Here is a 26577-nt window from a genome sequence, read left to right on the forward strand (position 1 = left end):
CACGCATGACAGGAACGGCAATATTTTCGCAACACACGCTTTTTACTCCGGGCCAGTAAAAATATTTCGTAACACACTTAAAAGTTTTATTGACTCCAAAGTGGCCTGCCATTAGGTGATCGTGAGCCAGTTCAAGCACTACAGGACGATAACAGGTGGGCACAACAATTTGGTAGGCATGGTTTAAGTCAGTCTTGTCCCCAGATATTGGAAGCCACTTGCGCCTTAATACATCCCCGTCCCAATAATATATCCCATCCTTTACATGAACAAGTGTTCATCTTTAGTTTTTACTGCGGATTCAATACAACGTGACAAAGTAGAGTCTGACTTTTGTGCGGTACTAAGCTGCTTTCGTCCGATAGTAACAATTTGCCCCTGATTTACATGCATCAGGGTTTGTCTCCAACACATTGTCATTCACCGATAGTGACAACTCCGTAGGTTTTGAACTTAGCAGAAAAGAGTCAGACAGATCAACAGTGTCTGCAAATTTCTGTGACTGTGAACGCGTTATCGCACCACGCTGGAAATAGAGGAGGAGAGACAGCCAGCTCAGCTGAATCTCTCGTAGGACGCTCGGACACTAACGGAAAGGGTAAAACATTGCCTCCGGCCAGATCGTTCCCTAAGATGAAAATTTACACCTGCAACTGGTAGTTTAACACATACTCCCACATTTACTAAGCCAGTGACCAGCTCTGATTTCAGGAACACGGAATGAAGAGGAACTTAATACACCCTAGCTCAATTCCACGAAACTAATATATCCAGTCCCTGTGTACGTGTCTGTGGCTAGTTGAAGCAACATTTTTTTTGTGAATAAACGAAGTGGGCGGCACCAGTGTCACGCAGAATAGAAACAGGTTTTGACGTACTGCCTGGAGAAATAGAAACTGAACCACTCATCAAGAAAGGTTTAAACAATTCTGTTCCAGGTGAAAAAGTCTCGGCCATTCCTACCTGCGGTTCAAGTACTAAATGTGCAACGCCTTTAGCTTTAGCAGCCGCATTCTTTTGTTTCCATGCCTTGCAGTCTGCAATTAAATGACTGGGATCAAGACAGAAGAAACATGCGCGCTTTGATTCGGTGGGTCTAAACATACTTCCCCCGGGCGCGCTCGCACGAGAATCAGACTTTGAGGAACGCACACGCCCGCAGAATTCCTCTCAGTATATGCTCTAACGTTTTGACTTGGACAGGACTTGGGAAAAACAGTATGGTGAGTCAGCATGTACTCATCAGCAAACACTGCAGCTTCGGACAAAGTAGAAACCTTCTGTTCATTTAGGTGTAACACTAAATTTTCAGGAAGGCAACACTTGGAAGTCCTCCAGTAATTATTAACTCCTGAAGGCGCTCACAACGTTGTAGCTTCGGACGCAACAACACCACTTCTCTAACATTGCCTTTTTATCATGCGCGAATTCTACAAACGTCTGTCTAGCTGTCTTAGTATATTTTCTGAATTTTTTGCCTGTATGCCTCTGGCACGAGTTCATATGCTCTAAGAACCGCTGTTTTAACTTCATCATAATTGAGAGAGTCTTCAATGGGCAAAGGAGAGCAAACCTCTTGTGATTTGCCCACAAAACTACTCTGCAACATCACCCCGCCCACATATCTTTAGGCCAGCACAGTTTCCCCGCTACCCTCTCAAAAGCTGTAAAGTATGCATCTACTTCTGATTCTCTAAATTGGGGAACAAGCTTCATGTAACGAGTAGGATCAAACTGACTTAATCCACGGGCCCCCTGTGGCTCACCAATGGGGGCTGCGCACGTTCCTCCTGCTTAGTTAAACGAACAAGTTCTAGTTCACGTAAACCTAGCAAACGCGTTTCGTGTTCTTGACGCTTAATTTGTAAGTCTAATTCTTTTAATTTTAGTGCCACCTTAGGATCAAACTCACGTGCGGGTGGTACCGATTCTTCGGACAAGATTTCATTTTTGATATCAACTTTTAATGCCGGCGATGAAACTGATATTTTAAAGCTCTCCGCAATTTGTAGCAACTCTTTTTTTTGAAAACGATCTAACTGCTCCACAGACGGAGAGTTAATAAAAGCTTCAACCTCACTCTCCATATTTCCTCCCTCACCAAAATAGTTTGATATATAGTTAAATAAGAGGGGGAAAAAAAAAGACGGATTTTTACTCACCAACTTTTAGGTTCCCCATCCCCATTTCATTTCCGCGATCAAAGAATTATGAATTTTTGAAGACGAGCCCCCATTATGTTACGTGCCACTCCCCCCCCCCCCCCCCCCCCCCCCCCCCCCCCCCCCCCCCCCCCCCCCCCCCCCCCCACACGCACATCGAGAGCGGCACCGAAGAAAAGGGTACCGCCCGGAGTTCAATCTCCTGCTTCCACAAACACCCCGGCACAACCAAGAAGTCAAGAATAAAAAAAAGTGTTTATTCGTTTACATAGGAATGACTTAATCGCAATGAGAAATGAGTTAGGCTAGGAGGGTTTCAGACGGCCAAAACAATAAAACAAAAGAGGGATTTTCTAAACTAAGTTTTAGGTCCCCTTCCCTGGAACTAAACAATAAATAAAATACAGAATCCTTACCTCCCTTGCTGACCCTTAAAACAGGAGAAAACTATATGAAAGAAAAGAACAAGGCCAAATCCCTCTCTCGCCGATTATTTTAAATAAGTGATGATTAGTTAGCTAATACAGTTCCGGCCTAATACCACTACCAGTTCTAACTCCTCACCAGGAGTTTTACATGAACTGGGACACCACACAGCTCTCTCGAGGTTAACACAACACCATTTTAAGCAGCAGTCGTACACACACGATCTACAAAGGAAGCAGGAGGGAGAGCTCCAAGAGCAGACAAATCCCCACCGCTTATATCCACACGTTGAAACGCTTCAGCCGCACCCACTTAGCAGCTGCACCTGTTGCTCTAATGAGCGGGGAGCAAAAGAGAGAGAGAGAGAGCGAGAAAAGAAAATGTACGCACACACTCCACTCACATGTTAACACACGTTTTAAACCACTCTTACGTTCTCACACGTAACACTAGCATCAAGACGCTGACGATCCACAAATGCGTGACTCCACCCACCGTGTGCTCAAGCCAATCAGATAACAGCCACACTTCGTTGACCAATTGTAACACATTTCTCTCTGTAGCCAATCAGGTTCTGCTTTACAATCAGGTCTGGAGCAGATTCATTTATTCACACTCCTGTAAGGAACTGCATTCTATGAACACTTTGTTCAGTCGAACTGAAGTGCTGTTTGTGTGGTTAAAAAACCCTGTTTCCAGAATACTGTTGGAGTGTAAGACTTCTTTATATTTCCATCAGGATCTCGTCCTGAAATAACTTCATCATCTGCATTGGCTCAAATAGGAAATATAAGAGAAAAGCGTCATGCAGGGAATTTAATTCATGTTTGTGAAACTCTTAAGATGTATTTGTGGATCTCATTCTATTTATTTGTCAATATGTTTAATTTTTGTTAATCTCTTTACATTTATTTGTGGATCATAATCTATTTATTTGGAATTATGCAACAATTCTATCTCCATATAGACAGTATGATGATATATAGTGTAATGATGATATAAAGTTTCTATCGTTAGGGATTTTGTTCTATCATTTCTATGTAAATGTAAACCCAGGAATAAGTATTAGTTTCCACTCGTTCTAGAAAACTCTAAGCTGTGTTGTGAAATTAATAACTCTGTAAAAAGAAAGAAGAAAATCTTCATTTAAAATGAAGAAGAAGAAACTGTTTTATTTGCCTTTTTCAAGATAACATATATTATACAATTTTACAATTACTATTGTGATATGAATAATAAAACACACTCCACACTTACAGCACATATATTATGATCACAGTTTATGACAGGAAACATGTTTAGAGGGATATTTCTGACTTCTCCTTTAAACAGTAAGAGAGAGAGATTTCTTGTGAAAGTGGGTTGATCTTTTTGACAGCTGTGTTGCTGTAACCTGTTTTCATCAAACCATCAAACTTTTCAGTGAAGATTCAAGTAGGACTTTCCTGTAAAAAACACATTATGAGGTTGATTTGAGTCCAGATCTCTAATCATTGCTGCTTGGACCTGATGACTGCTGCTTGTGTCTGTATTGTACTATAGATGTTGTGTGGATTATATACTATAGATTAAGTGTAGATGATCGAATGCTTGTTTGCTTTGAGATTAATAGAAACCAACAAAAACTAGTTCACTGGAGTAACTGTACAAACAAAAGAGCAAATGCATTACATTTGAGTCCCATTCAAATGTCAGGTTATCAGAATTATTAATGTTTTTGTCGTGATCTAGAATAGGTTATTATGAAATACTTTCTGAAAGTGCTATTTTTAGTCTTTTATAGTGAATAGTGAATCTGCAGCAAAGGACCACACATTCTCATCAGTGTCCTCATTGCAACCCATGTTTTAAACACGTTTATTGTGTGTAATAATGTGTATTTTGCTCAATGAATTTCTGTGCACTAATGCAAAACCTATACTTTAAACATTAATGCAGTCACTCACAGACATAATTCATTTCCACGGAGCAGTAAGTTCATAGATGATGATTAATAGTAAAATAAATAGTAAATGTTAATATAATTTTGGGATGTTTAAACAATCATTTAAAAGCACTTCAGCAGCTGACAGAGAATTAAATTCAACTGTTTTATTCCAACATGCACTCATTCAGGGCTCTTTTATTTCATTAAGCTAATTTTAAAGGATTTGATTTCCACATACGTGACTCAGTGAATTCATCTCTGTCTCTTACTGTGAAGCTTCAACTACATATCAAGCATTTATTCAAACACGTCTCGTTTGATCTTGAATGGCTGTGACGTTGATTAAAGTTAATAAAGCAAAATAAAGCAAAGCACGTTACTGTTCCTGTGAACACCACTGACTCAAACTAATGCAGCTGAAGCACCAAATAAAGAGAATCTACAAATATTTATCAAATTAACAATACAGCAGTAAGCATTTAATACAGGGAAAAAAAGAGAGTACACCTGCAATAAATGCACGGCTGTCTGAAGAGTCTCTCAAAACTTTTATTTTTTATACCTCCAGAAAACATTGCTACATTTAGCAGAATGTTAAATATTCATGATTTAAATAAACAGTCAGGAGCTCATCTGATCTCAGATATGAATCGATCTGAAAGATTATAAGACGTCATATTGTGGTCAGTGTTCAGATTGTGTTATCCTCCGTTCCCTGAGGACAGAAAACTGGCAACACTCTGTAAATGTCTTTATTGTTTTGTTATTTCTTAAATTGTATTTAATCTCTTCTAGATTTTCTGACTGTGAACTCTCAGAACAGGATTGTGAAATTGTGTCTTCAGCTCTACAATCCTCAAACTGTGTCCTGAGAGAGCTGCATCTGAGTAACAATCGCCTGCAGGACTCTGGTGTAAAGTTTATTTCTGATGGACTGAAGAGTCCAAACTGTCAGCTGCAGATACTGAGGTATTAAGAACATATAAGAGATCATTTACAGTCAACTGATCACAATGTGTGTGTGTGTGTGTGTGTGTGTGTGTGTGTGTGTGTGTGTGTGTGTCTGTAGATGATGTGACTGTGTGTGTGTGTGTCTGTAGATGATCTGACTGTGTGTGTGTGTGTGTGTGTGTAGTAGTGTTGCACGATATACTGATACTAAAAAGGTATCGCGATACCCTTCTTTAGAAAACAGTCTGATTCCTCATGTTACTAGTACCGGTATTTTAAGAATGACAGTGTTTTAATAAGAGCCGTATTTCCTGAGTTGTGTCGAGGTGCGGCAGAAGGACAGTGTGTGTTCAGCTCCCTGCAATGAACACTGGCCGTGCCAAACTTTATATATCAGCGCAGCACAGCATTTCTTAAATGAGGAAACTTGCAAGAATGAGAAAATAAAGTGCGGGATTTGCTTGATGTTAAAAATAGTTAAGCGCAATAAACCTTGAAAAGTGCTATCACACATCCGAAGCGCATGCACATAGGTCTAGTATGTGATGGTGAATTCAGATCTCTTTCAGCTGTTACTGTACTTCAGCGGTCAAATACACACACAATCATGTTAAAAAGCCCGTCTTGGTTTATAAATACAGTAGAAAATCACTCACTAATCTTGACTAACTTTACTAGCTTTAATTAGGATAAATGTATGAATGTTTCATTCACACAGTGAAGACTATGCAGTGCTTAATTTAACATTTTGATTACTTTATTCGATTTCTGTATCATCTCTTTCTTGAATAGGGCCTTTCGCACTGCTTTAGTTCCAGAACTAAATGTACAGTACTAAAGTACTGGGATGATTTTGCGCGAACTATTTACCAGCACCATTTAAAGTGTTGCATTCGCACCGACAGTGTGTACTAGGAAGTGACATAAGCTGGTCGATCCATTCAACAACAAAAACAAAGGAGAACAACAGAAGGATGCTGTGATTGGAGCTGTGTTTTTGTTGTGTCTCGCGAGTTTCACAATAATGGACATGGAATGTTGACGTGTTTGTAAAGCGATTGAAAGAACAGAAAGGAGGACTAAGATTCTCTAATGACAACTGGCAGTGCTGCATTTCCTACAAGTGCCTGCACTTCAGCGTCTGTTCATCTAACACTGTTTTCCATACTTGCAAAATAAGTTGACACAATGTTTATAGTATGTTTACATGGCATATTAAATCATGGCGAGTGAGGGCATTTTCATATGTGTTTGGCCAATCAGTGTATACTTACATCACATGTAGTACCAGTTGTGCTGGTTAGATCCTGCTCCGGAGTAGGAGCTAATTTGGTTCTCGAAAAAAGGCAGTTTGGTACTAAAATCGGACCCAGTTTTTTTTTTGTCTTGGCATTCATTGTGGACACCAAAGTAAGAATTTCATTGTTCAGGGAAACTTGTTTTCCTCACTGGGCATACTGTATGACAATAAACGCTTTGAATCCTTGAATAGATGATCTGACAGTGTGTGTCTGTAGATGATCTCACTGTGTGTGTCTGTAGATGATCTGTGTGTGTCTGTAGATGATCTGACTGTGTGTGTCTGTAGATGATATGTGTGTGTCTGTAGATGATCTCACTGTGTGTGTCTGTAGATGATCTTACTGTGTGTTTGTAGATGATCTATGTGTGTCCTTAGATGATCTGTCTGTATGTGTCTGTAGATGATCTGACTGTGGTGTGTCTGTAGATGATCTGACTGTGTGTGTCTGTAGATGATCTGACTGTGTGTGCCTGTAGATGATCTGACTGTGTGTGCCTGTAGATGATCTGTGTGTCTGTAGATGGTCTGACTGTGTGTGTGTGTAGATTATCTGACTGTGTGTGTGTCTGTAGATGATCTGACTGTGTGTGTCTGTAGGTGATCTGACTGTGTGTGTATGTAGATGATCTGACTGTGTGTGTCTGTAGATGATCTGTGTGTGTCTGTAGATGATCTCACTGTGTGTCTCTGTAGATGATCTGTGTGTGTCTGTAGATGATCTCACTGTGTGTCTCTGTAGATGATCTGTGTGTGTCTGTAGATGATCTCACTGTGTGTGTCTGTAGATGATCTGTGTGTGTCTGTAGATGATCTCACTGTGTGTGTCTGTAGATGATCTCACTGTGTGTGTCTGTAGATGATCTCACTGTGTGTGTCTGTAGATGTTCTGTGTGTGTGTGTGTGTCTGTCTGTAGATGGTGTGTGTGTGTGTTTTGATTGTGTGTGTCTGTAGATGATCTGACTGTGTGTGTCTGTAGATGATCTGTCTGTGTGTGTCTGTAGATGATCTCACTGTGTGTGTCTGTAATAATCTGTGTGTGTCTGTAGATAATCTGTGTGTGTCTGTAGATGATCTCACTGTGTGTGTCTGTAGATGATCTGTGTGTGTCTGTAGATGATCTCACTGTGTGTGTCTGTAGAATGATCTGTGTGTGTCTGTAGATGATCTGACTGTGTGTGTCTGTAGATGATCTGTGTCTGTAGATGATCTGACTGTGTGTGTCTGTAGATTATCTGTCTGTGTGTGTCTGTAGATGATCTGACTGTGTGTGTCTGTAGATGATCTGACTGTGTGTGTCTGTAGATGATCTGACTGTGTGTGTCTGTAGATGATCTGTGTGTGTCTGTAGATGATCTCACTGTGTGTGTCTGTAGATGATCTGTGTGTGTCTGTAGATGATCTCACTGTGTGTGTCTGTAGATGATCTGTGTGTGTCTGTAGATGATCTTTGTGTGTGTCTGTAGATGATCTCACTGTGTGTGTCTGTAGATGATCTGTGTGTGTCTGTAGATGATCTGACTGTGTCTGTAGATGATCTGACTGTGTGTGTCTGTCTGTAGATGATCTGACTGTCTGTGTCTGTCTGTAGATGATCTGACTGTGTCTGTGTGTCTGTAGATGATTTGACTGTGTGTGTCTGTCTGTGGATGATCTGTCTGTATGTGTCTGTAGATGATCTGACTGTGTGTGTCTGTAGATGATCTGTCTGTATGTGTCTGTAGATGAACTGACTGTGTGTGTCTGTAGATGATCTGCCTCTGTGTCTGTAGATGATCTGACTGTGTGTGTCTGTAGATTATCTGTCTGTGTGTGTCTGTAGATGATCTGACTGTGTGTGTCTGTAGATGAATCTCACTGTGTGTGTCTGTAGATGATCTGGTGTGTGTCTGTAGATGATCTTTGTGTGTGTCTGTAGATGATCTCACTGTGTGTGTCTGTAGATGATCTGTGTGTGTCTGTAGATGATCTGACTTTGTGTGTCTGTAGATGATCTGTCTCTGTGTCTGTAGATGATCTGACTTTGTGTGTGTCTGTAGATGATCTGTCTGTGTGTGTGTCTGTAGATGATCTGACTTTGTGTGTCTGTAGATGATCTCACTGTGTGTTTGTGTGTCTGTAGATTATCTGTGTGTGTCTGTAGATGATCTTTGTGTGTGTCTGTAGATGATCTCACTGTGTGTGTGTCTGTAGATGATCTGTGTGTGTCTGTAGATGATCTGACTGTGTCTGTAGATGATCTGACTGTGTGTGTCTGTAGATGATCTGTCTGTATGTGTCTGTAGATGATCTGTCTGTGTGTGTCTGTAGATGATCTGACTGTGTGTGTCTGTAGATGATCTGTCTGTATGTGTCTGTAGATGATCTCACTATTGGTGTGTGTTCTTGTCTCTTTCAGTCTTGCTGTCTGTAATCTCACTGCTCAGTGTTGTGAGAGTTTATCATCAGCTCTACAATCCTCAAACTGTGTCCTGAGAGAGCTGGATCTGAGGAACAATGACCTGCAGGACTCTGGTGTAAAGTTTATTTCTGATGGACTGAAGAGTCCAAACTGTCAGCTGCAGATACTGAGGTATTAAGAACATATAAGAGATCATTTTACAGTCTAACTGGTCACAATATTGAAATGTGTCTGTAGATGATCTGTTTGTGTCTGTAGATGATCTGACTGTGTGTGTGTTGATGATCTGTGTGTGTCCGTAGATGATCTGACTGTGTGTGTTACACTTTTCAAAAATGAGGCGGTGCGCTTCCTTGGTGCAACACATTTATTCCTGTATGAAAAAGACAGGTTAGATCGGGAACACTCTCTGTAGCGTGTACACTCGAACTCACTCATTACATACTGAGCGCTCTTTCACTCTACTAGCATCAGTTTTCTTAACAGTATCAAAAATAATGTCTCAAAGCGCAAGCATTTATGCATATTCATGACACTCTGACTGGACTTATCACACTATCCTTAAAGTTACCCTTTTTTTAAACCCATTAACACTATAACACAATAAATCTTAAACGTTCAATACTCACTCTTACGCTGTGCAGAGGCAAGTACAGTAAATAACATTAAAGTATCACATTACACTCTGTTAACATAAATACAGGCGAGTAATGTGCAAACTTTATACTCAATCATTGAAAATTACAATTCAGTATATAGCTACATTACTCCAGCATTTATAATTGTATAAACTTTTATTATTGCTCTTTTTATTATTTTATGAATTACTTTAATCACAGTTTTAACCCAATACCGGTTTCTATATTTTAACATTACATCCTCAGCAAATGGATAATAAAATCATTAACACACTGAGTCTGATTTCTTATGAATAATACACCATGAAATTTTCTTTTTTTAGAGTTAATGGCTGATGGAATGACTCTCGATAAAGTTAAAACGTAAGTAGGGTGATTATAGGCTTATTCACACATGTGCGTTGTTGTGTTAATCATGGTATTTTTAAACACTGACTACTCATTTTCACTCATGCAGAAAGTGACGATCTGTTATCAGGATTGTTAATATGATCGTCCGCCATTTTAGGTGCAAAAACTCTGAACCACAGTGACATTGAACATCTCAATATATTTCTCGCAAGAACTAAAGTTTTATAAGCACATAATACTGTTGTGATTTACTAGAGGGTGAATTTTCGTCAGTTTACCTGTATGAAAGTATGAAAAAGACAGGTTAGATCGGGAACACTCTCTGTAGCGTGTACACTCGAACTCACTCTAAGCGCTCTTTCACTCTACTAGCGTCAGCAACCAATCCTCAGCCTAGTGTAATGCTTAGGGTGCCCTCTATTGGTGAAGCTGAGTTTCACAACAATAAGATTTTTTTTCTAAAAATACATTGCAACAGTATTATCATCAAATGTCAACGTAATTCTCCATTACCAAAATCAAAATTTTAAAGGGGCAATATTGATATGTGTCTCTTAAAGGGGCAATAAACACTCAGGGCTACATGTGTCTGTAGATAATCTTACTGTGTGTGACTCTGTGTGTCTGTAGATGATCTGACTATTGATATGTGTGTTCTTGTCTCTTTCAGTCTTGCTGTCTGTAATCTCACTGCTCAGTGTTGTGAGAGTTTGTCATCAGCTCTGCAATCCTCAAACTGTGTTCTGAGAGAGCTGGATCTGAGTAACAATCGCCTGCAGGACTCTGGTGTAAAGTTTATTTCTGATGGACTGAAGAGTCCAAACTGTCAGCTGCAGATACTGAGGTATTAAGAACATATAAGAGATAATTTACAGTCAACTGGTCACAATGTTGTTGTGTGTCTGTAGATGATCTGTGTGTGTCTGTAGATGATCTGTCTGTGTCTGTAGGTTGTCTGGCTGTGTGTCTGTAGTTGATCTGTGTGTGTGTGTGTGTGTGTGTGTGTGTGTGTGTGTGTGTGTGTGTGTGTGTGTGTGTGTAGATGATCTGACTGTATGTGTCTGTAGATGATCTGACTGTGTGTGTCTGTAGATGATCTGACTGTTGGTGTGTGTTCTTGTCTCTTTCAGTCTTGCTGGCTGTAATCTCACTGCTCAGTGTTGTGAGAGATTGTCATCAGCTCTTCAATCCTCAAACTGTGTCCTGAGAGAGCTGGATCTGAGTAACAATGACCTGCAGGACTCTGGTGTAAAGTTTATTTCTGATGGACTGAAGAGCATCAGGGTGTCAGCTGCAGATACTGAGGTATTAAGAACATATAAGAGATCATTTACAGTCAACTGATCACAGTGTGTGTTTCTGCAGATTATTTGTGTGTGTGTGTGTGTGTGTGTGTGTGTGTGTGTGTGTGTGTGTGTGTGTGTGTGTCTGTAGATGATCTGACTGTGTGTCTTTAGATGATCTGTCTGTGTGTCTGTAGGTTGTCTGGCTGTACGCTGACAGAGAAAGGCTGGTCACAATGTTGATGTGTGTCTGTAGATGATCTGATTGTGTGTGTGTCTGTAGTTGATCTGTGTGTGTCTGTAGCTGATCTGTGTCTGTAGATGTTCTGACTGTGTGTCTGTAGTTGATCTGTGTGTGTGTGTGTGTGTGTGTGTGTGTGTGTGTGTGTGTGTGTGTGTGTGCGTGTGTGTGTTTGTTTGTGCGTAGATGATCTGACTGTATGTGTCTGTAGATGATCTGACTGTATGTGTCTGTAGGTTGTCTGGCTGTATGGTGACAGAGGAAGGCTGTGGTTATTTCTCTTCGGCTCTGAGTTCAAACCCCTCACACCTGAGAGAGCTGGATCTGAGCTACAATCACCCAGGACAATCAGGAGTCCAGCTGCTCAACCACAAACTGCAGGATCCAAACTATAAACTGCAGATACTCAAGTATGTCAAACACTAATACTGACGTACTGAACATGTGTGTGATTGATGCAGATCTACATTAAATTATGTTTTATTAACAACACATTTGGGAGGAGCTTGTTAAGATTAATCAACCAGTTTTAGCACAGGTGGATCTCGTTCTTATAATTAATTCAATTAACACGCTAATTCATATTGCATATATATATATATATATATATATATATATATATATACAGCCAACTGACCTCCGTCCCATGACAGCTTTCACCCCGGTCACTACAATATCCAAAATTCAACATTTTTCCTTCTGATGATGAGTTTGGATCCCCATCACAACCCACTGGCCCCAAAGCTACTCCTTCCCCACCAGGTCCAGCTGATGAGACCCAAGCTTTTAGAATGATGACTTTGCTTGCCCAGCCAGAAAGACATCCGTCTCACTCACCAGCGTCCTCTTTTGTCTCAGCCACAGCAACCATTCCTCCAATCAAAAAGTGGATATTTTGGGACTGAGACAATCGCTGATTAATGCACACGTACAGTTTTCCCAGTTAATAACCAAAGCGCAGCTTTATTCTTTGTACGTCTCTTTGCAGCCAGCTAACCCTCCAAAACAGTCATTAGAGCCATAAGTGAGCCTGAGCCGTGCTCCAGATTCCACCGCTGCAAAACCTCTTTCTCCTCCCTCCTCTGTTCAACCTTTTCCTCCAGCTCTCTCTACACTTTTCCGTGGCCTGCAGCTCCTGCAACAGAAGCTGGCATGAGGCTGCCTCCACCAGCGGCTCAAAGCCTATGCTCCTCCTCCATTCCCTTCTTCCACCTCTCTCTGCGTTCCTCCCCAACCACCAGGAGTCAATCCATGCGTGACACTGCCTCCGCAAACTCTGGTTTCTCTCTCTCCCAATTCTGTTCTTCTATCCAAATCTCAGTTCACTCTAAAATGATGCATTAAGAGCTGGGGGGGTGAAAACTTTTTGAATTTGAAGATCAGTGTGACATAGTGAGTCTATGTAACATGTAAGTTAAAGAACCATACCAAAAAGTCTTGTTCAAGATAACTTTATTCATTGTTTCTTTTCACTTTTTTTCCAGTCACATGGAAGGTGCACATTCCAGTGTGACTGATGCGTGCTGGTGTGGGGTCTTGGTCTGTGTAAATAATAAAAAGTACATGGAAATTAGACAAATAAGGGTTGTTTGATAAAAATGATTCTCTTTGTCTTACCTTTCCCTTTGGAGCTTCCTAGTAGGAGGGGTCGGCCCGCAAACAGGAAGCCATATTTATTCCATATGGTGGATGCTCTCAACACTGTAAATGCTGAAGAAATGGATTTGGGTACTGCTGCATGTGCTATTATAAACTCTTTCTCTCAGGCTGTAATTGTTCAAGAAGTGGACACTAAACCTGTGGTACGGCCCAAAACTGTGAAAGTTAGTACCCCTCAAGATACAGCAGACCAAGTGGTGTTGGAACAAGACTTTTTGAATGAAATGAGACAATTTATGCAGCAACAACAAAGGAATGAGAAAATTTAGTTTGAAGAGTTGTATAACTTAAAGGCCACCATCATTCCAAAGCCCAGGAGTGAATGGGGATTTGGGGAACAGACAAGTCAACACACCCATCATCATTCCTTGCCTTCACCAAGGACTTATATTTACAACCGTTCGGTGGGGTACACCTGCACCTCCAGTTCACCCAGTGGATAGTCTACAAGCAACGAGTCAAGAACAAGTACCTGATTTCGTAGAGGGAGAAGATGTGGAGAGTTTTTTCATTCGTTTTGAACATATTGCCAGAATTTGGGCCTGGCCAACAGATGAGTGGGCTTCTCGAGTGGTCACCTCGCTGACGAGTAAGCCCTTGGAGGCATATGCTGGGATGGATGAGCAGAGAGCTGCTGACTACGGGGACATCAAAGTGGCAGTACTGGATAAATATAATGTGACAGAGGAGACTTATCGCCTATGGTTCAGAGGCCTCACAGTACCATCTGGGGAGACCTATAATTATATTAAAGGCCTGTATAAGAGGTGGATGCGACCAGAGACAAAGACCAAAGATCAAATTGGGAGACCATCATTCTGGAACAATACCTGCGGATGCTTCGCCCAGACGTGAGGGTTTGGGTTAAAGAAAACCAACCTCAGACTGGTGAAGAAGTGGCAAGACTGGCAGAGAGGTACGTGGCTGCACATCGGGAACCACCAAGGTCTAATAAAGGTATTGTGGGCAAGGGTAAAATGTTGGAGTCCAGTGATAGCACTGTAGGGCTAGTGGGAAAAAAGCCTTTTGTTGCTGGGGGGCCCTTGATCTGTTTTTTATTGCCAACAACCTGGGCATAAGGCCTATTTTTGCCCCCTGAGAAAACCTAAAGTAACCAATATGTGCTATGTACCTAGAGATGAGTTGTCATGTGGATTGTTGACCCACAGTGAAAAACATAGACATGTTATACCAGTAACAGTAAATGGTCAACCAGCCCATGCACTTGTAGACACAGAAAGTACCCAAACATTGGTGAAGCCTCAATTTTTGGGTGGTGTAATGTTGAATTATGGGGAAACGATATGTTTGGGATGTGTTCATGGGGAAGAAAAGATTCACCCAACTGTGGATGTAACTATAGTTGTGGATAACCAAGCATATTCACTGAGGGTGGGGGTGGTTGACCAACTAGCCTATGATGTGGTGCAAGGTGAAGATTTTTCACTTTTAATTGAACTTGTCAATGCAATTCCCAAAACTTGTGCAGTGGTTACCCGATCACAGAGCAAAGGTTTGCAGCCCCTCCATAATGCTCATGCAGATTTGTTTGGTTCTGGTGGGAAGGTTAAGAAAAGCAAAAGAGTATGAAGACAAGAAAAACATAGGGGTAAAGATAAGGCCCAAGATAATATACCGAATTTCCCTGGTCCTGAGTCTGATTTAATCGAATCTCACTGGTGGGTCCCTGACAATTTTAGGGAATTGCAAAGCTCAGATGTTACTTTACAACCTCTGTTTCAAAAAATTTGTGAGGCTGATGGTAAAGCTGTGGGAGTACCAAGATTAGGTGGGGATCGATACATTCTAAATGACAATATTTTGTACCTGGCAGACACAGAAAATCCCACATTAGTTGCAAACTCCATGAGATGATCTTACATTTGGGTCATACTATACCTTGGTCAGGGCACTTAGGTCAGCAGAAAACCTATGACCGAATCTGTCAATGATTTTATTGGCCTAAACACGCCACAATCAGGATAAACTGAACTTATAAAAAATATTATATTTAGGGAAAATAAGAAAAATGTACACAAATGTACACATTCAAAAGTTTTCACCCCTGGCTCTTAATGCATGGTTTTTCCTTCTGCAGCATCAGCGAGTGTTTGAACCTTCTCAGGGATGTGATTTTTCCGTATAAATGTATTTCCATATTTTCTGACGTCTGAGGGACGACCCATGTGATTCACGTAGATTGGAGTAAAATGAGAAGAAACATCTGGGAAGGGATGGTTCTGGGAGGGATTGGTGATGAGAATCTGCAGGACAGTTAAAGTGTTCAAATAATTCAAAGCACCAAACGCAAGCAGAATCAGCGCTGTAACGTGTTACTCGACCCGGTGACTTTTTATGAATGATGGTAAGAATTTGAGATTGGTAGTGCTGTCCTAAAATTCCCAACGGTTGTGATGTAAATATATAAAATATAGAGAAATTAATCATTTTATTCATCATGCATGAAAGTGACAAAAAATGAGTGAAGATATTTAAAATGATTATTATTTAATACATGCATTAACTAATTTAATTAATACATTTGATAAATGCAAATAAATGCTGTTCATTAACAGCAAAAATCAATAAAATAATAAAATACACCCATCAAGGGCATGAGCTCAGAGGAAAACAACTACAGAGAACAAAACAGCCCTGATGAAGTGGATATTTATGATTGAAAAAACAACTTAGCCTACTGACGGTGCCAGACCATTTTACAAATGTGTTTAGTTCAGTGAAAGAACTCAGAATAATGATTCATTCATAATTAGTGTCATGAGAGAAATACACATAATTGCTGTAATATTAGCAGATCAAGTGTTTCTCAGGAGCTCATGGTGCACAGTGTGTTCAGTCGTACAGCTGCAGGAGCCACTGGTTTTGTGTTTCGCCGCTGTGCCAAGAGTGTGTTTGCATCCAGACATTTAGTCAATATGACAGCGTTTAATTACAGCGTTTAATTACCAGATTACAGTTGTGTTATATTGCGTTAATAAAGTTAATTAATGTGAAAATTCCACCTTCTCCAAAAAAAAAAAGTTTGCGGTGGTTAATTGACTGATTTATGAAAATAATAAAACAATGTTAGTGAAGTTATATTGTTGATGTTTCTGAGGAAATATTATGTTACGACTGTTGACTTTTCACAAGCTGTTTTATTGATGATTTTCAAAACACTGATTGATCGATTGCATGTTTTGAATCAGAAGTTGTTCTGATTGTTTTCTGCATCATTCATGTTTATTTCATGCTGTATAATGTGTAGAAAAGAGGAAAAGATGATTGATTCTCATGCCGCTTGAACTGAGCAGAACACAGTGATCTCACACCACATTAAAGAGCAGAAAAACACATTTATTGTTTGTATTTCGTGTTCAAATCCACAGAATTTAAATTTAACGTTTGGGGGCCGTACAGATGTGTTTGTGTAAGGGCCCGGGGCCGACTCTCTACTCCACTGGTTGAGCTTGTTTACATCAGAGAGCACAAACACAATGCTGCGCTTCTTCTCAGGAGAATGACGTTGATCAATAATCTCCAGCACACTCCACAGCTATCAAGGAAGGGTACTGTAGCCGGATCAGGGTTTACTGTCACGAATCCTGCTGTATTGTACTGTACTGAACCGCACCGCTCGCTGGAAACCAGACGTAATATTCCTGTAACACATCCATTAAAACCTCTCCTCGACGCATCTCTCCACTCTTTCCTCCAAACAATTTCTCCGAGAATCCTCCAGTCTTTCCTCACAGCATGGAAATATTTTAAAGCATTCCTCTCGTTTATGCTGCTTTTTCCTGATTTCTCCCTGCTCTCCATCACGTCCTTTATCTTCTACCTTAACAGTGTTAATATATATATACACTATATCTACATTTTTATCCTTTCGTCTCCAATTCAACCGAATCAGACTCTTTTCTTCAATTCAGGAGCTTCCAGGCTAAATCCCTTCAGGACCCTCTATTTGTAGGAGACTCTAATCACTCCGTCACTCATCTGTGATCCCAAAATCACCTCACATTGGTTCTGGTTCATTTAGCAAACCAGCAGACAGTTTTTCCAGCCATTCTTTTCTCATCAGGCAGCAACCACAGCTGCTCAGAAGAGTCTCTCAGCAGCAGATCCAAGCCCTCGCTCGATGCTCATCAGACGCTTTCAAAAGCTGCAGAAGATCCAATCAATTTCAGATTAAAAAGCCCATCAAACCCTGATCAGCTCTAACTGTTCCTGTCCCAGCGTGGGATATGAGGGAGTTCTCTGGCTGTATTCTGAGCTCGGAGCCTCCCCTCGGACAGATATACACCAAATATACACACTATTCACTCAGTCTGATTATATGAGTGTCAACTTATGAACCTGTGTTTGTGTGTTTATAGTGTGGATCATGGAGGAGAGATCAGGATGAGAGCAGGACTACGAAAGTGTAGGTCTACAAACACACACTCACACACACACACACACACACTCACACATGTTTGTTTTTGTGAAAAGTGGGGACATCCCATAGGCGTAATGGTTTTTTATATTGTACGAACTGTATATTCTATCGCCCTTATAAAAACACACATACACACACTTATATACACACACCTATACACTGCATTTTTACTTTCTCAAAAAAACTAATACTGTATGGTTTATAAGCGTTTTGAAAAATGGAGACATGGGTTATGTCCTCATAAGTCACCCTCTCCTTGTAATACCTGTGTTATACCCATGACATTATACAAAGTTGTGTCCTGATATGTCACAAAAACAAACACACACTTACACACACACACACACACACACACACACACACACGCACACACACACACACACACACACACACACACACACACACAAACTCCTGAAACTTACAGCATGAAACATTATTCAGTGTATGAATGTGAAAGCAGAAAGTGTTTGTTTGTAATGAATGAAGCTGATTTGAGTTCAGTTCAGCCGCAGCACAAACTCACTGACTGAGAGAAAACTCCTGTTACAATCAGAAAATCTGTCTCTGCTGCACCATCAGTCTCTTATTCACAGCAGCTCTACACTTTGTAGATATTATAGAGAAACCATTGGCGATTGCACAGCGTTTTCTCATTTTATTTGTATTATCTTTGTATTATCTTATTATTTTAGTGATTAGAATAAGTATGTTTTAGGCTAAATTAATTATTTAAGCTCCATATCCTGGTGAGTCTTGAATGGTTCTCAAATTGAGAGGACGTGAGAGGACTCTCTTTTCGTTATTTTCCGGCTTTAGCAAGTTAACAAATATTTGTTGTTTTGTTTCTAAAGCCGCTAATAAAAACATGGTGGACTGAGTCATTTGTGTCTGAACTGGACAGACGATTTGAAGCGATGGCCTCGAGTGTGGAGTGTGATGCAGGATTCAGTTTAGATTCACCCTCGGCTTGTGACAGCTGAAGAGGATCTTGTGCGATCGCATCTCCGATTACTCTTGAGAAACTTAAAGATGAAGTATAGGCTACGGAAGGACAAATATCCAAACTTGAAAAAGAAAGACATTGGTCATCTGTGTGTCCTGCAGGTGTACAGCTGTACTGTGTGTACCATGAGCGCTCAGACTGACCTGAGATTTGACCCGCACACATTTCAGCAGTTATTATAGCCCTGTGTGTGTCCCGTGTTTCTGTCACTGAACCAGTCATGCCATTAATTATCAATTTAGCAGTCTTTTGCATGCCCAAGTCAATCTCTGCATATAAATATTACGCCAAATAGAAGCAGAAAATCGTGCTATACACACTTTCATGAGATCGGGTTCGTCTACAACAATTAATTTGTTGGATATTTTACAAATGGGAATACTACCCGTAAAATTTATAGTGAAAAGTACTTTAAAAGCATCTGGAATGCAATAAAGTAATTTTAAAGCTGTTTTTATAGCATTTGCTGCATGGATTAAAAAAAAGGCTATCAGACAAAATTGCGTTGCAGCAAATCCTTCAATCAATTCACCTTCTGCCGCTGACCGCTTGGTCCTTACTTAAAAAAAAAAAAAAAAAAAAAATAAAAAAAAAATAATTAACGAGCAAAAAATGCTCCAAACGTTTTTCTAATTAATTTATATGTTATATAAAAATATGAAATGTAGAACACATAAAAAAAGTGTTCATGGCTCGTCTGACAGTGGGTGCCCCCCCAAGCATAAAATTGAAACTCCACCTATGGAGTATATATATATATATATTATATATATATATATATATATATATAATATATATATATATATAACATATGATGTAGGCTATAGTTAATCATCATGAGGCGACCAAGAGAGAGCTGATTCCCGAATATCGGCACAATTGCAGATTTGACATCGATTTTATTCACTCTATAAACGAGTAATAATCATCCACTAATCTCCGAGCAGCACACAGCGCTGTTTCCTTACTGAATGATTCAGTGTTTTTGAATGGATCATTTGAGTCAATGATTCAGTGATCCGTTCATAAAGACAGGCACTTCTTGATTCTTGAGTGAATAAGTCTGAATGAATCTCTTGAACTAATGACTCAAACGCTCATTCATTAACACAGTGACTTGCTGCCACCTACTGGCCTTTCACTCTTATATTTTAAAGTAGCATTACATTTTTCCAACTTTTCATATTTGTAGGCTATATTAAAAATGATTTAAAACACTAAGCTCATAACATTAATCATGCAGTTGTAATTTTGCAGTGTAAATTCATTCATGAAATTTAAGAATTTCAATATGAAAGATAAGACAAACATTTTATAAGATTAGGAAAAAATTGCCCATTCTTTAGTTGGAAAGCAATTTAAGAAGGCAGATATCACAGATTTGCTGATTTCAGTAAGAAAGAACGGACAGCAGTATCAGATTAAATAATGCAGATTTTCTTACATATCCAACATTATCATCATTGCATCGTCAAATTGAACGATTAATTTAAAACATATAACCGCTCAAAGTTTGGGATCATTTTTAAAGATTGTTTTTGAAAGAAATCTCTTATGCTCACCAAGGCTGCATTTTATTTATTTTTATCAAAAATACAATAAAACAGTAATATTGTGAAATATTATTTCAATTTATAATAACTTTTTTTTATGTGAATACATTTTAAATATTAAATATAATTGTTTCCTGTGATTCAGTTTGAATGTTCGGCATCATTTCTCCAGTCTTCAGTAAAATAACTCTAATATGATGATCTGCTGCTCAAGAAACATTTATTATTATTAATATAGAAAACAGTTGTGCTGCTTCTCTTTTTTTTTTTTGTTTAAACCATAATATATTACAATACAATTAAAAACTGTTTTTTTTTTTATAAATAATACTTTTATTAATAAAACGTTTTTTAAATGGATCAAATGTTTTTGTTGAGAAATTTATAATTTTAAAGATGATTTTTTATATTTTTAATGTTGTTGTTTTTTTTTTTTTGTTTAACAAAGAATCCTGAAAAATAAAATATATCATGATTTCCACAAAAATAGGAAGCAGAATAAAATGTTCAATATTGATAAGAACCAATATTAATGATTGAGCGCCAATAATCATAACAGAGCAGAAAATCATCATATTAGAATGATTTTTGAAGATCATGTGACACTGAAGACTGGAGTAATGATGCTGAAAATACAGCTGCACATCACAGAAATAAATTACAGTTTAACTCATATTCATATAGAAAACAGTTTTTTTAAATCAAAATAATATTTCTCAATATTACTATTACTTGTTGAGCAGAGAATACTTGTTTCAAATATTATAAATCTTTGAGCAGGGCCCGTATTCATTTATTATTATTTTATCTTAGCACTAAGAGTTCTCTTAAATAGCAGTAAAAGTTTTCTCTTAAAAGCTGTTCACAAAGCTGCTGAGACAAACTTTTACTGAGGAACAGAGAGAAGTCTTGAGCTCAGAGTAAGGGGGCGGGACTGAGCTCGTTGCTATGGATGATGTCAGCATGCTCATTAACTATGCACACAGTGATTGGCTGATAGTCTGTATGAAGTAACTACTAATGAACAGTTATACGCAAATAATCACTATAATAATCAGGCTGTGGCCCACAAATCAAGTACCTAGGTAAAAGTACAGATACCCCAATAAAATATTACTCAGGTAAAATTATAAGTAGGCCTGTTCATTTTCAAAATTACTTGAGTAAAATGACAAGTACAAAGTACTACTACAGTAGCAACTTTGTTACAGTCCACTTATTAGCCTATAATGGAAATGAAATATGCATTTTGTTTGCTTCTAATTGTTTAACTTTTGATTATAAAATGTGGGCAGTATACATGTTAAAATGGAATAAAATATGAATTATCTGATAATTCTTTATTAATTACTAAAGGGTTCACTATAATTTCACTTTAGAATAGGCCTACTGTTTCAGGTTCGAAATGGGTCCTGCAGAATTATTTGATAATTATTTATTAATTACTAATGGGTTCCCTATGTTTTCACTTTAGAATACTGTTTCAGGTTCTAAGTAATTCTTGAGGAATTATCTAATAATTCTTTGTTAATTACTAATGGGTTCCCAGTATTTTCACTTTAGAATAGGCCTACTGTTTCAGGTTTGAAATAAGTCCTGCAGAATTATTTGATAATTCTTTATTAATTACTAATTGGTTACTTGTATTTTCACTTTTCCTCAGGCTTTGTCTTACATACAGAAATTGAATTAATAGTAATGTGGTATATGCTGACGAGGCACACATACAGTACTGTATATAAAATAGAAAAACTAAGGTAAGTTATCACAAGGCACTGGAGTCGTGGTGGGGTTCCTATTGGAAGCTGATTTCTTACAAAACACACTCACAAAACAATTCACTACACAGGCAAACCTCTATAAAATGTATTGCATTTATTAATTTTGCATTTTCATATTATTACTACTACTACTACTGCTGCTGCTGCTAATACCATTTATATGAAAGGGTCACAATTCAATGTAATTGTGTATAACTGTTCATTAGTAGTTGTTTATTAGTAGTTTTTTTATTGTTATTTTTCTTGTAGATGATTTGTTATATTTTTTATGGTGGTTTTTCAGAATTCATTAGTTATTGATTAGGTTATTTTTACTTAATACAGTCGTAAAATTGTATTACATACTGATTAATTAACATATCTTCCTTAGTAGTTAACAGTAGTGAGTTAATTGTTAATGAAAAATTACCTGTTAGTTCTTCAATAATTCCTTATTAGTTATGTAGTAAGTAAGAAACAGTATTCTAAAGTGTTACCGTTCTTTTATATTACATCTACCTTATTTTAGAAAATAATATTACTAGCAATAACACTCAAAATGACTTTATATTGTAATTACACAAACCCGATTCCAAAAAAGTTGGGACACTGTACAAATTGTGAATAAAAACAGAATGCAATGATATGGAAGTTTCAAATTTCAATATTTTATTCAGAATACAACATAGATGATATATCAAATGTTTAAACTGAGAAAATGTATCATTTTAAGGGAAAAATAAGTTAATTTTAAATTTCATGGCATCAGCACATCTCAAAAAAGTTGGGACAAGGCCATGTTTAGCACTGTGTGCCATCCCCTCTTCTTTTTATAACAGTCTGCAAACATTTATAGGGACTTTGTTGTATATTTTCTGATGTTTGTGGTTAGTGATTTTGTGTAGTTATTGTATAATTAGGTCTTCTAGATGCTCAACTGTCTTAGGTCTTCTTTGTCGCATCTTCCTCTTTATGATGCGCCAAATGTTTTCTATGGTGAAAGATCTGGACTGCAGGCTGGCCATTTCAGTATCCGGATCCTTCTTCTACGCAGCCATGATGTTGTAATTGATGCAGTATGTGGTCTGGCAATGTCATGTTAGAAAATGCAAGGTCTTCCCTGAAAGAGACGACGTCTGGATGGGAGCATATGTTGTTCTAGAAATTGGATCTACCTTTTAGCATTGATGGTGCCTTTCCAGATGTGTAAGCTGCCCATGCCACACTGGCTCATGCAACCCCATACCATCATAGATGCAGGCTTCTGAACTGAGAGCTGATAACAACTTGGGTTGTCCTTGTCCTCTTTAGTCCGGATGACATGGGGTCCCAGTTTTCCAAAAAGAACTTCAAATTTTGATTCGTCTGACCACAGAACAGTTTTCCACTTTGCCGCAGTCCATTTTAAATGAGCCTTGGCCCAGAGAAAAGGCATGCGCTTCTGGATCATGTTTAGATATGGCTTCTTTTTTGACCTATAGAGTTTTAGCCGGCAACGGCGAATGGCACGGTGGATTGTGTTCACCGACACTGTTTTCTGGAAGTATTCCTGAGCCCATGTTGTGATTTCCATTACAGTAGCATTCCTGTATGTGATGCAGTGCCGTCTAAGGGACTGAAGATCACGGGCATCCAGTATGGGTTTTCTGGCCTTGACCCTTACGCACAGAGATTGTTCCAGATTCTCTGAAGCTTTGGATGATATTATGCACTGTAGATGAAGATAACTTCAAACTTTTTGCAATTTTTCTCTGAGAAACTCCCTTCTGATATTGCTCCAATATTTTTCGCCACAGCATTGGGGGAACTGGTGATCCTCTGCCCATCTTGACTTCTGAGAGACACTGCCACTCTGAGAGGCTCTTTTTCTACCCAATCATGTTGCCAATTGACCTAATAAGTTGCAAATTGGTCCTCCAGCTGTTCCTTATATGTACATTTAACTTTTCCAGCCTCTTATTGCTACCTGTCCCAACTTTTTTGGAATGTGTAGCTCATGAAATCCAAAATGAGCCAATATTTGGCATGACATTTCAAAATGTCTCACTTTCAACATTTTATATGTTATCTATATTCTATTGTGAATAAAATATAAGTTTATGAGATTTGTAAATTATTCCATTCCTTTTTTACTCACAATTTGTACAGTGTCCCAACTTTTTTGGAATCGGGTTTGTACATACCTCCGCGTCAGCTTTGTGGTTTCATCAATGGTATATTATTAATTAGTTTTGTAATGCTTTTATGTTCATAATCATTAAATACTATTAAAATACTGAGAACAAAAATAAACTGACAATAACACATGTTCATAACACATGCTCCCGAGCAGCGTTTTGAGCTCAGATAAGATAACCGTCTTAGAGCGTCCTCAGGCCACCGTTAATTTTACTTTTTTAAATTATCACCAAATTATCATCATTTTTGTGAGTTAACAACGATGCCACCTCAGTAAATTAGTAAAATATTAAACTGAGTTATTGCCTACATAACATATTTTAATATAAATAATTGTATGAAATAAACGTTAAAGCAGAAATAATGAAAATGTAAACGGCACCTCTCCTTCACACTCGCTCTCACTATATAGTGTGTGTTGATGGGTTTAAGACACAGCTCTAGTCAAAGCTGTAAACACACAGACATCTTCAGTGTTGTGTTGTTCTTGATGTTTCTCTCTTCTTGTGTTCAGATGCCTGTGATCTCACACTGGATCCAAACACAGCAAACACTGAACTCGTTCTGTCTGATGAGAACAAGAAGATCACACGTGTGAAAGATTGTCAGCCGTATCCTGATCATCCAGAGAGATTTGATCATGTTCCTCAGGTTCTGAGTGTTGAGAGTCTGACTGGACGCTGTTACTGGGAGACTGAATGGAGCGGATATTATGCTGGTATATCAGTGTCATATAAAGGAATCAACAGGAAAGGAGGGAGAGATGAATGTGTGTTTGGATGCAATGACGAATCCTGGTGCCTGGACTGCACTGATAACATATTCTTTGTCCGTCACAATTATGACGGCACTGAAATGCCTGCTGACCCTTCATCGTCTAAGAGAGTAGGAGTGTATGTGGACGTGTCGGCCGGCTCTCTGTCCTTCTACAGTGTCTCTGACACACACACACTCACACACTTACACACACTCAACACCACATTCACTGAACCCCTCTGTGCTGGATTTGGGGTTTATAATGATTCCTCAGTGTCTCTGTGTGATATTAAATGATAGAGAGACTCTTTCTGATGTTCACATGCACACAAACTCATCAAATCTCACATCATTACATTTCTATTCATTTTTAATTAGTTTTTCATTGTCATACAGAAGTTATGAATCTAGATCAGACTCTCATACTGTTCTGAATCTTTAATAAACAGAGTAATATGTGTGGTTTAATATTTCTATTGTAAACTGATCATCAAATGTAATAAAAGTCCATTAGTGACTCATTTGATCCTGAACTGGTTTCTGAATCCTGATGTGAACTGATGACAGTATGAATAATCATGAATGTGATTGAGATCAGCAGAATGCAACACAGAGGCTGAATTCACTCCGAATGAATCCGTCTCCTGATCGTCTGCTTTATTTTTCTGTCTGCGCTGATTTAACACTCGATTCAAGCTGCTGCTTGATCACTAGAACATCTTCATCAGCATCTCTTCTTCTGAAATGATGCTCTTTTCTGCTTTATTATTTCTCCACCAGCACAACAGCTTTATATGACAGGAGCCACACAGCTGTCACTCAAATATCTAACAGTAATCAACAGGCCAAAGTCAAGCTGATATTTGCATGTATTTGTAATCAAAGACGCACAGAAGCTGTTATGGGTCAATCTGACAAACTGAAGTGATGTTTCATAAACAAATTTCAGGAGGAGCATGCACGGATAATTAACACGGCCAGTTCATCATTAGTGATTACACCGTTTACCAATCAGCTCAAGAGAAAACACCTATAAATAATCAAGTACGTCCTACCTTCGTTATCTCTCGACTTTCAGCATTCGGTTCGCTCTGTTGCCATCTTATCACAGACCCAATTTTCCGTCCAATGAAGAGATCTATACCGGGGATTTTTTTTTCAGATCTGCCGCATTTGCCGGCCCCATGATAACTCCTACCCCGCCAAACATGGCCGCCGAGCACCAGGCGTTATCGCGACAGCTGCTCTTCTCGACCTGCCACACACCGTGGCCAATAGACCGTGCAAAGCCCCGAGCTCGCCTCGCTCGACACCACCGTTGTCCCGCTCAAAGACCCAACTCTCCTCGAGTGCTGGATCGCGGCAGCAGCAGGCATTCAACGAGCCTGGGCCGCACCCCAGATCTCACTGCAGCAAAGCCTCACTCGCTTCCTGCCGCGGCACAGCCTTTCACCTCGGCTTTTTCCAGCTGCAGCGCAGTTTGAGGCTGCCTCCACTAGCAGCGCAGACCGTGTGTTGCAATTTAATAAATTTTTAGAGTTGTCAT

At 39.0% G+C, this 26577-nt stretch overlaps 1 protein-coding gene across 1 annotated transcript in view; it reads left to right on the top strand.

The window, feature by feature from the left end:
* LOC109053278 (protein NLRC3-like) overlaps window positions 1-25564 on the top strand; it is a 426767-nt gene extending 401203 nt beyond the window's left edge. The window contains 4 exon segments of the mRNA XM_042765376.1: window positions 5311-5484; window positions 11918-12091; window positions 17720-17766; window positions 24790-25564. Coding sequence (XP_042621310.1) covers window positions 5311-5484; window positions 11918-12091; window positions 17720-17766; window positions 24790-25328 — 934 coding nt within the window. The 3' untranslated portion in view covers window positions 25329-25564.
* The last annotated feature ends 1013 nt before the right edge of the window (window positions 25565-26577 follow it).

Source organism: Cyprinus carpio, chromosome A1 (assembly GCF_018340385.1).
Source record: "Cyprinus carpio isolate SPL01 chromosome A1, ASM1834038v1, whole genome shotgun sequence".
NCBI lineage: Eukaryota > Metazoa > Chordata > Actinopteri > Cypriniformes > Cyprinidae > Cyprinus > Cyprinus carpio.